General features: G+C 39.2%; 1 protein-coding gene across 1 annotated transcript in view; it reads right to left on the bottom strand.

Annotated features, from left to right (window-relative positions):
* Positions 1-1,105: 1,105 nt before the first annotated feature.
* Positions 1,106-11,597, bottom strand: part of LOC128381862 (syntaxin-4-like) — a 19,088-nt gene continuing 8,596 nt past the window's right edge. The window contains 5 exon segments of the mRNA XM_053341885.1: positions 1,106-1,188; positions 1,278-1,352; positions 2,201-2,300; positions 4,219-4,262; positions 4,265-4,322. Coding sequence (XP_053197860.1) covers positions 1,106-1,188; positions 1,278-1,352; positions 2,201-2,300; positions 4,219-4,262; positions 4,265-4,322 — 360 coding nt within the window.

Raw genomic sequence — 11,597 nt, 5'->3', positions numbered from 1 at the left:
CTCCCTCCCTCCCATCTTTTTAATGATCCGGCCCACATTAGACTAAATTGTTCAGTATGTGGCCCTTGAATGAAAATGAGTTTGACACCCCTGGTTTAAATTAATCGATGAGGAAAATTAACTATTATGATTATTTTTTTATTTTATTTTATACTTTCCAAATTACTGCCAAAAAAATCAGATCACTTTCTGTTTCCTCCTAAAAAAAAACCTGTTAGATGTTTTTACAGGCTGCAGAACCAACGTGAAGAAGAACAAGAGCCTATAGATTAAAGTGAAAGTACAATGTGACAGATCAACGTGTTCAACAGGTTTAATAGTTCAACACTGATAGAAATCTGCTGCACCATGAACCAGTTCTTCCTTGACTGACCTTTTATTCTGATTATGAGAGTAATAATAAAAAGGCTTCATGCTGCTGCAGATACGGAGGTTTGTTTAGAATGTGATGACGTATTTAAACTAGGGCTGTCAGCGTTAACACGTTAATCGTGATTAGATTAATGCAATCCATAACGCGTTCATTTTTTTAAAATCGCATTTTAATGTTGCAAGCCTTTTTGTCCCTTCTACTCCCCCGTAGACGGCTCCTCTAGCTGTAGCGCTATGCTTTGAAGTGGCCTCCTGCAGTAACCTACCGCGCTGATGGAAAGTAAGAGAGCTACTGGACTTTTGAACGGCTTGTTTAACTTTAAAACACTTCCAGACGCTTCAGTTGACAAGTCAAAAGTAAAATGCAACCTGTGTCAAACAGAGTTTAACTACCACCGGAGTACGTGGAGTTTGAGTTAGCACCTCCACGCTAAACACCCAGGTGCAGCCAAGCCAGCCTCAGCTCCACCAAAGGACCATTTTGGAGTGTGGGAGTCGCAGCAGAGCCGTGATTGATTCCCAGTTAAGACACTCTGGTAAGAAATGCTTTACATTATGGGCTTAAACTGCCTTCAAATGGAAAATAACAGGATTTTAAACATGCTATTCAAAATGTGATTAATCGTGATTAACTATGGAAATTCTGCGATTAATCTCGATTTAAAAAATTAATCGTTTGACAGCCCTAGTTTAAAGATGAAATGTGACGTTACAGGAAGTATAAAAGCAGCATTTAAAGCTCAACCTGGGTCCGCTGCATCCGGAGACTGATGGCTATGTATTTCCCATCGTCCTCTCCCTTCTTGGGTTCGATACCTGTGGAAAGATAATCGATGAGTATAACTAAAAAGTATTTAAAAAGTGTCTAAATAACTACGTTTTTATAAAAAGGGACAAATCCTCACTCTTCAGTCTTCTTTGGATCTGGCTTGCCAACGTTTTAATCTCCTCTCGAAGAGTCTGGAGCTCTTTCTTCAAACCTGACGAGAGAGGAGAACAAAAAAATCAGCTTTAATATCGTTAATCAAGGAGGGAGAAAGGAAGGAAGGAAGGAGGAAGGAAGGAAGGGAGGAAAGGAGGGAGGAAGGAAAGGAAAGGAGGGAGAAAGGAAGGAGGAAAGACGGAACAGTCAAAGCAGACGGGGTCAATAAAAAAGCAAACTGAAAAACTAAATAAAATTTCAAAACTATAATAACCTTGGTGTGGACTTTAGATAAAAGCTCTGATGAAGGTAAAAATGTAACGCTCTTTATCATGAAGCTCCTTTAGATCATTGAAATCTGTAAAGTCTGGACACACCTTCCCTACAAGTTAAATATAACTAATATAACTTAATATAGTAAAACATGACCAAACTACTGGAGGCAGAGCAGTGAATTATATCCTCTGCTTCTGCTCAGTGTTACTACTGCTGTGTTAAAAGATGTTGGACATTTGAATGCAGACTCTGTGCGTTAGTCAAAGCAGCAGATAAAATTCAAAATGAGAGTGATAAACTACGTGTTAAGGATACTAACATTTAACAGCACTGAAATAGATGACAAGCATTTACAGCAGCAGTATGTACGAGTGTATTTACTTTACCTCACTGTGTAAAATCTCTGTTATTCTTAATTATATGACAGTTTACTCTGTATAAAATCTCAGGAACTTTTTATATTTCACATTTATGTATCGCAGATTTATTTATACAAAGATCCAGTTTATAGTTGTTAATTAGATTTTTTATCATATTTAATGTTTTATTCCTGTTTGTTGCTGTACTATTATCGGGAGGATGATGGGTACCAGGTCTGGATCAGCTGACGGTGTAGACGAACATACTCACTGTCATCTGGCAGCGCTACGCCCAGAACCGTCTTCTGCTTGGTCTCCAGGTCGGACACCATCGTCTTCAGCTTCTGCAGCCACTCGTGGATGTCCTGCACCTGAGGAGGGTAACCAACCAAGTTTTCATATGCAACCTTTGCTGTCATGGCAACAGTGAACACCACCATTAATTCTCTCTCTCTCTCTCTCTCTCTCTCCCTCTCTCTCTCCCTCTCCCTCTCCCTCTCTCTCTCTCTCTCTCTCTCTCTCTCTCTCTCTCTCTCTCTCTCTCTCTCTCTCTCTCTCTCTCAAAATAATATATCAACAGGGCCGAGAACAGCAAATTTAAAAGTAGAGTTTATATAATTAGAAAATCATTTTGGTAACAGCAACATGTCAAAGAGGAAATGAATGATGTCACTTCCAAGCTGCTGAAATAAGGCGAGGTCTCACTCACACACACACACACACACACACACACACACACACACACACACACACACACACACACACACACACACACACACACACACACACACACACACACACACACACACACACACACACACGACGCGTCTTTATGTTTTTAACCTGCTTTAGAAAATCTCAGAGCTCAGAATCAGTAGTTTCAAGCCTTCGACTCAGAGGTTGATTCACCTTCATGTTGCACAAGACAGGAAGCAGAAACACAAACTGTTAAACTGGGATTAACAGAGACGCTGGTGTTTACACACACATCCAGAAACTATCAGATGAGACTGTTTCTGTGTTTTGAGCCTCAACACGAGCCGAAGATGAACACTTTTCTCTGTTAAACGACTTAAATGCACAAAAATATGATTCTTCTTTTTAAAGTCGGTTATTGTTTTGTCACTTTCACAATCGACTAAGTGTAAAAAATGTATTTAAAAATGTTTAATCTGAAGCTTCAGCCATCAAAATGTCTGGAAAGAAGAAAGAAAGAAAGAGGTTAAGGAAAGAAAGGAAGAACAGAGTTAAGGAAAGAAAGGAAATTAAGAAAAGAAGAGAAAGAAAGAAAGAGTAAGGAAAGAAAGAAAGAAAGAAAAAGAGTTAAGGAAAGAAAGAAATGAAAAGAAAGAGTTAAGAAAGAAGGAAGAAAGAAAGTTGAGGAAAGAAAGAAAGACATTTTAAGAAAGAAAGAAAGAAAGAAAGAAGAAAAGGGAGGAGGAAGGTGTAGAAAGAAAGTTGAGGAAAGAGAAAGAATGAAGAAGAGGAAGATGAAGAAAGACAGAAAGTTGAGGAAAGAAAGAAAAGACAGGGAGAAGAAGAGGAAGAAAGAAGAAGGAGGAGGACGATGATGAGGAAAGAGAAAAACTAAAAAACTAAGAAAGAATCTTTCATTCTTTCTCTCTCCTTGTTCTTTTCTTTCTTTCTGTCTTCTTTCTCTTCTCCCTCTTCCTCTTTTTTTACTTTCTTTCTTTCCGTATGAACAGGAGGAATGATTCTCAGCTCATACTTTCAAACACTCTTCCTGTTGCTCTCGTTGACCTGACGGGTTTTATTGCTGCTTCTATGATCGTTCTCCACCTTCACATGTTGCTGAATACTAAACTCTAATAATTACCAAGGAGTGTTTTATGATGTCATGTATATAAAAGCAAGGAAACTTATAGGAAGACCATATTCCTGTTAGTTTTATTGTTTTTAATCCATTTTACTGAAAATAATTTTTATTATTTATTTATCTTATTTGTTTTTCTTGCTGTATTTGTAGTTTATACTTTTTTTCTAAACTTACTTTATTTTCTTCTGTTTGTTCTGTTCCTTTTTTTTTCATTGATTTACTGTAAAAAGTGGTTTAATTAGAAATGTTATTTAAAAAGTCTTATATTTCTTACACAAGTATTAGAGTGATGCAGTTAAAGTATTACAGTAAAAGTAATGCGTATTATGAGTATTGTATTACGTATCTGAAACAGCTGCAGAAGTGAAACCTCTCAGCCCAGACTGGGTGATTTCAGGGTGATCTTTGAGTTTATTAAAGTTAATATTCATTGTGTTTGTTTGCTTTTTTACCTTTTTAAAGAAAGCTTCATTATCCTTCTCCTCTTTGGCTGAAGAGAGTCCGGGTCTATCATCAGAGCTTTGCCCTCATCATCCTCATCTGAAGCCTCGGCATTCTGTAGTCAGTCACACACACACACACACACACACACACACACACACACAAACATAAGTAATAATAATAATTAATAAATAAAACAGAGAGAAGCTTCAGTGAGTGTTTTTTCATCCATGGTTTAACCCCAGTAGCCCTGTCCCCGGTGTTATGGTCTAATTGGTGACCGTTCTAACTGGGTACCATGGTAACTGGTGACCGTTCTAACTGGTGACCATGGTAACTAGTGTTTCGGTTTAACTGGTGACCGTGTTAACTGTGTTTCGGTTTAACTGGTGACCGTGTTAACTGGTGTTTCGGTCTAACTGGTGACCATGTTAACTGGTGACCGTGTTTAACTGCCCTCTCCCTCGGCCTGCCTAAAACGGAAGCTAGGATTAATAAACATTCCTCCACACACACTGAATAACTACTCCTACTTTAACAACTTATATGGACATTTCTATCCTAACCCTACTCCTGTCACGGTGTAAAAGCTGACATTAAAGCTGACATTAAAGCTGACTTTAATAAGCTCGTTACCGGACACACTAAGTTAGCACAGCTAGCCTGTTAGCTCCTGTTAGCTCCTTTTAACTCACGTTTCCCAACTCTTTGTCCGATCCCGCATCTTGTCACGGTTAAAAGAAAACTCTCAGGGATTATACGATTCCAGGTGCAGAAGTATATTGAGTGCTGTCGTTTTGCTGTAGGAATGAAGTGTATACAGAGTAAAGTTTGTTTCTTTTAGTGTCATTCAACAAGTAAACTCCACACAGGGAGAATACTTCTACTTCTTCTTCTACTGCTACTGCTGCTGTGAGTGTAATCGTGAATCTGGCTCAGCAGCGCCTCCTGGTGGCGGAGGAGAGATCACACTTTCATATTTATATACCGAGGATGAGGGGGAAGAAGGAGTATTCAGATCATTTATTTTGGGTTAAAAAAAAGTACTAACACAGGAATGTAAAAAATAAAAGTCTTGAATGAAAAATCCTACTATAGTAAAAGTATTTTGAGTATGTATAATGAGTGATGTAGTTAAAGTATAGTAAAAGTACTGCAGTATTTTGAGTGATGTAGTCAATCAATCAACCAATCTTTATTTGTATAGCGCCAAATCACAACAGAGTTATCTCAAGGCTCTTTCCACATAGAGCAGGTTCTAAACCGAACTCTTCAGGTTTAACTTTAAAGAGACCCAACATTCCCACATGAGCAACAGTGGAGAGAAAAAACTCCCTTTTAACAGGAAGAACCCTCAGAACCAGACTCAGAGTGGGAGAACATCTGCCTTGACTGGAGATATGTAAAGTACATAAGTACTATGTACTTTTACTGTTATTTATATTTCCATATGATGCTACTATTGTATTTTCTACTCCACTACATTTATTTGACATGTTTTACTGCTTAATTTCATTTTTTCTGTCCATTGTTAACTGAGGACTCTCTTTAAAAATAGATTTTTAATCTCACAAGTGGTAGTTTAGTGAAGGTTTAAGTTGCTGTATTGTTTTGTTTTGATGAATTTCATGGTTTACTGCTCACTATATAACAATTTAGGGGCTTTACTTTAGAGTAAAACTTCCTTCATCTAGGTCGCTTGAGTGGCCTTTTAGAAGAAGAACAACGTTTATTCAAATTAATTGGAAATGTGCTTTCTGTTTCACGTCTGAAATGTACTTTAGTGTTTTTTATATCTGTGTGGGAGAGACAGCTGCATGTGCACGTCACTAATAAACATCTAGACTACTACTAATAAAAAATATACGTGCTTTTACTCTCATGTGGTTACTTTTAATAAAGTCTTTAAAATGTGTACACTCTTTAAAATGTCCTTTTAAGACATCTGTGTCTTCTTTGGGACAAAATAGAAACTGATGATTCTTTTCATGTCAATTTTGAGTCAACATGTTTTATTTTTAACACAAGTACGTGTTCAAACTAAAGTGTCTCTGAGTCACAGTTTGGGAGCGTCGTCTCGCTCATCTCACTCTCACCGCCACAAGATGATGCTGTTTATGTGCACAAACCACACAGCTGCACCCAAAGCCTGCAACACACCCACTAAAGCTGCAGTTCACACTTTATACCAGGGATGTCAAACATGAGGCCCGTGGGCCAGAACCGGACCCCAAGGCGTCCAATCCGGCCCACTTTCCTTCCTGTCTTCTTTTCCTTCCTATACCCTCCGGCATCTGTCTTTCTTTCCTTCCTTCCTCCCTTTCTTACTTCTTTCCTTCTTTGTTTCCTTCCCTCCATCCTTCCTTCCTTCCATCTTTCCTTAATTTTATTTTCCTTTCTTCCTTTCCTTCCTTCCTTCCTTCCTTCTTTGCTTCCTTCCTTCCTTGTTTTCTTTGCTTCTTTGTTTCCTTCCCTCCATCCTTCCTTCCTTCAATCTTTCCTTAATTTTCTTTTCCTTTCTTCCTTTCCTTCCTTCCTTCCTTCCTTCCTTCCTTCCTTCCTTGTCTTCTTTCCTTCTTTGTTTCCTTCCCTCCGTTCTTCCTTCCTTCCATCTTTTCTTCATCTTCTTTTCCTTTCTTCCTTTCCTTCCTTCCTTGCTTCCTTCCTTTCTTGTCTTCTTTTCATTTCTTCCTTTCCTTCCTAATCCCTTTTCATTCATTCCTTCCTTCCTTCCTTCCTTCATTCCTTCCTTCCCTCCGTCCTTCCTTCCTTTTGTCTTTCCTTCCCTCCTTTCTTTCCTTCCTATCATTTTCCCCTCCTTTGCATCCTTGTTTCCTTCCTCCCTTTCTCCCTTCCATCTTTTTAATGATCCGGTCCACATGAGATCATATTGGTCTGCATGTGGCCCTTGAATGAAAATGAGTTTGACTCCTCTGCTTTACTCCATTCAACATTAAGATGGAGCTAAACTCAACTTTTAAACCTGTCATCAAGACTGAAAACTCACCTGCTGGACAATTAAAGCTTTAATGAAATATAACCTTTACATAATTATCTTCTTATGAATATTAATAAGTGTGTTTGCTGTAAACTGATCTATTGGAGACTGATCCGACTTAAAAGAAACCTTAAAAGAAATAAAGTAATAGTTTTGAGATTAAAGGCTTTAATAACTTGTGAAGATTAAATATAATTATGTTAATAAACAACTATACAGTATAATTACTTTCTTCCTTTACATGCAACGACAATAAGCCTCCTAATATAGCCTCCTTTGAGATTAAGGGGAGTTTTAAGGAATTATGTTATTATGCAAATAATAATCTAAATAAATTACATTTTGCTTCTTGCTTCAAAGACAAAGAAGAAAATTCACCTTCTAACATCGTACTCCTATAATTAGAAATATCTGTAAGTAATTTTAATAAATAATATGCAGATCTGAATAGTTATGTACATAAATAACTATATTTTAAAAAGGTTGATATACTTTCCACATTTATTGAAAAGACACATAGCCTCCTAACATACCACTAAAATATCAAAAAAGGTGTTTCAAAATTAGCTTTAATAAACAATATTAGGATGCAAATCATAATATTGAATTATATTGTATTATAGAATATCATTATTATTATTATTATTATTATTATTATTATTATTAATAATAATAATAATAAAATACTATTGGTTATACTGCAGTTGTTTTAACAGCAAATAACATTTTCTTCCTAAAATAGCCTTAAAATAGGAAGTAGGCTCATTGTAATAAATAATGTGCACATCCAAATAATAATGTGAATAATTTACTTTCTTCATTAATTGCAAAGACACTTAATCTCCTGACATACCTGTAAAACATCAAAAAAGGTGTGTTGAGATAAATGTGTAGAAATAAAGTAAATAAACAATGTTAACACACTAATCATATTATGAATAAATACATTTATTATAAAGTATTATAGTAGGCTACTGCAGTTGCTTTCTTTGCAGCAAATATAATCTTCTTCCTAAAATAGCCTTAAAATAAGAAGTAGTTTTAATGAAAGTGTAAATAATGTCAAATCAATCTATTCTCCTGTTCCTTTAATATCCATTTTAATTCATATTAAATATGTAATCATGTTAATTAAGGTCAGATTATGTAATGTAGGCTAAATGTGGAGGGAGCGCTGTGTGGGTGGACTACGTTTCCCATGATGCACCGGTGCAGAGCGTCGTGTCGCCAGCGAGCTGTCAGTGCTGCTTTGGAGAGGAGGAGGAGGAGGGGGCAGCTGGAGGAGGGGGGGGAGAGAGAGAGAGAGAGAGAGAGAGAGAGAGAGAGAGGAAGAGAGAGAGAGAGAGAGAGAGAGAGAGAGAGAGACTGGTCCAGCATCTCTGGAGCAGCAGAGCGGATGACAGAGACACACCGTCCTCATCAGGGGGCGAAATGAGGAGGAATTAAACGCGTTTTCACCGCCACCATGCACCAAGTGGATGTTTTACTGAGAGCTTGAACCTCCTCGTCTGCCATAGATCAGCTGCGAGGATCTGACTTTTTTTTATTTTGTATTCTTCTCATCAATGAGAGAGATATATCTGTGGAGAGGCTCTACTGCTGCTGCCCGGTGCTAACGCAGATACAACACACAAGATGAAGAAGCAGTTCAACCGAATGAGACAGCTGGCCAACCAAACAGTGGGCAGGTAAGAGGCTGCAGGCTTTAAATACGCGTGTGTGTGTGTGTTTTATATGTGCGTGTGTGTGTGTGTGTGTGTGTGTTACAGTCATTCAGTCGATGTGGTGCTTTTTTTTTTTTTTTTTTTTTAGCTGCTCAGCTGGTTTGATTTGCACAAAGCATTGACTGTAAGCGCAGGTCACAGTTTGCAGTGTGTGATTGATGGAGGAAGGGGTGTTTGGGGGGGGGGGGGTGCCTCTCCTCTTCCCTGCTGACCCCCCCCCCCCCCCTCCCCTCCCCAGGCACCCTGCTGGAGGGTGGAGGTAGTGGTGGTGATGATGGTGGTGGAGGGGGGGAGGGGGGAGGGGGGGGGGGGGGCATGGATCACCCAGGGCCATTAACATGTGATGACATCTAGTGGGAAGTAACATGTAATCAAGTACTGTGATGAAGGGAAGGATGGAGGAAGGCAGGGAGGAAGGGAAGAAGGGAGGGATGGAGGAAGGAAGAGAGGAAGAAAGGATGGAAGGAGGGGGGGATGGAGAAAGGGAGGGAGGGAGCGAGGAAGGAAGGACAGAAGGGCGGAAGGAAGGAAGGAAGGGATGAAGGGAGGAACGAGGGGAGGGATTGAGGAAGGGAGGATGCAAGGAAGGGAGGGAGGAAGCAAGGAAGGAAGAGAGGGATGAAGGGAGGAAGGAAGGGAGGAAAAAAGGAAGGAAGGAAGGACGGACAGAAGGAAGGAAGGAAGGAAGAAAGGGAGGAAGGAAGGACGGACAGAAGGAAGGAAGGAAGGAAGAAAGGGAGGAAGGAAGGAAGGATGGACAGAAGGAAGGAAGCAAGGAAAAGAAGACAGGAAGGAAAGTGGGCTGGATTGGACCCCTTGGTAGGCCGGTTCTGGCCCACAGGCCTCATGTTTGCCCCCCCCTGGCTTGAGTAGTCGGGCTGATATCGTGATATGAGACTAAATATCGCCCCGAATTCTGATATCGTGATACGGCAGAAGTGTCCTGAATTACCTGTATTACAGTAAAATGATGTAATTTACTGAATTTACCAGATTATTCCAGCTGTTCTGTTATCTACCTTTTATCCACTTAGTCATTATATCCACATTACTGATGATTATTTATCTATATCACCCAGACCTATAGGCCTAGTTTTATTTAGAGGTCCAGTTATTTCCATGTGATGCTACTTTCTACATCTCAGAAGGAAAATATTGTACTTTCTACTCCACTACATTTATTAGACAGCTTTAGTTACTTTTCAGATGCAGATTTGACACAATGGATAATATAACAAGCTTTTAAAATACAACACATTGTTCAGTGTGTTGTCGGCTCACATTTCAGATGTCTATGAGTTGTTGGGGCGGCTGTGGGCAGGAGGTAGAGCGGTCGTCCTCCAATGGACGAGGGTTCGATTCCCGGCTCCTCCAGTCCACATGTCGATGTGTCCTTGGGCAAGACACTTAACCCCAAATTGCTCCCGTTGCTGTGCCAACGGTGTGTGAATGTGAATGAATGTTAGATCCCTCCTGATGAGCAGGTTGGCACCCTGCGTGGTAGCCCCTGCCATCAGTGTATGAATGTGTGTGAAAGGGTGAATGGCGTGTCATGTAAAGCGCTTTGAGTGGTCGCACAGACTAGAAAGGCGCTATATAAGTACAGTCCATTTACCATTTAACAGCTCCACCAAATACTGATTTTACCCTCTAAACTTCTCACATGCTTTCATTTCAATAAATGTTCAAATGATCCAATATTTCAGCAAAAATCAAAGATTAGAGAAAAAGTCCAAAAACTGAAAACACATTTGTGTATCAGAACTTAGTTTTTTCTTCTTTCCTCTCCCATTAATCATCTCAGCAGCCCTCACATTTATCTGCTGACCCTTTGGAGAGGCCCCACCCCTAGGTTGGGAACCACTGGACTATAAACTAGGGTTATTTCTAGATGGAGGGACAATGCTGCGGTTATTGTCTGCTCAGGTTGTTGACTGTAGTTGTAGTTTTGAGCCCTGAATGACATCATGGAGGCCTATCTGATTTGGGTTTTTGGATTTCAGAGATAAGGAGTGATGAGAAGCGCTTTCTTCTTCCCTGCAGACAGGAAGTGACAGTCTCAGTGATTTCAGTTTTATTTGTAATTAACTGAGGGAGATTCAGACACATGTAACCATTGATTTGTTGTATCTATGGGTCTGTTGGTCTCTTGGTTACACAGAAAGGTAAACTAGGGTATCATCTGCATACTCTGACTTATGATAGTTGCTTTAATGGTTTTTAAATGTTAAATAAAAGAGGCTCGAGCACTGGACCTTGGGGAACTCCGATAGATAATAGTCATTTCTATAAATAACCAGCACATGTACTGTATGGTGATTAAGTTTATCCAGTATCCATCATTCTTTCTTCAGCTTCCTGCACACATGAATGATATGAAAATACTGTCATGCTGCAGCTTTAATTGCTTTTAAATACATCCAGATTGTGACTAATACAATTTTTTTATTATGTGTGTTGCTCTGGAGATTTAATCAGTTTTACATCAGTCTCTTTTATACTGAATATATACAGCTAACATCTTTAAGGGATCAGATAAATCACATCATTTACTCTTCACATTTTTTTTGTCATTATAGTAAAATCTGCAAAAAAGCACCACATGATCTCTGCAGGGTTTGGACACATGTTTGTATTGGGGGGGGGGGGGGGGGGGTGATGATGGTCG

The sequence above is a fragment of the Scomber japonicus genome, chromosome 20, assembly GCF_027409825.1.
Source record: "Scomber japonicus isolate fScoJap1 chromosome 20, fScoJap1.pri, whole genome shotgun sequence".
Lineage (NCBI taxonomy): Eukaryota > Metazoa > Chordata > Actinopteri > Scombriformes > Scombridae > Scomber > Scomber japonicus.
The sequence above is the reverse complement of the archived record's forward strand: the minus strand, read 5'-3'. Positions and strand labels throughout refer to the sequence as shown.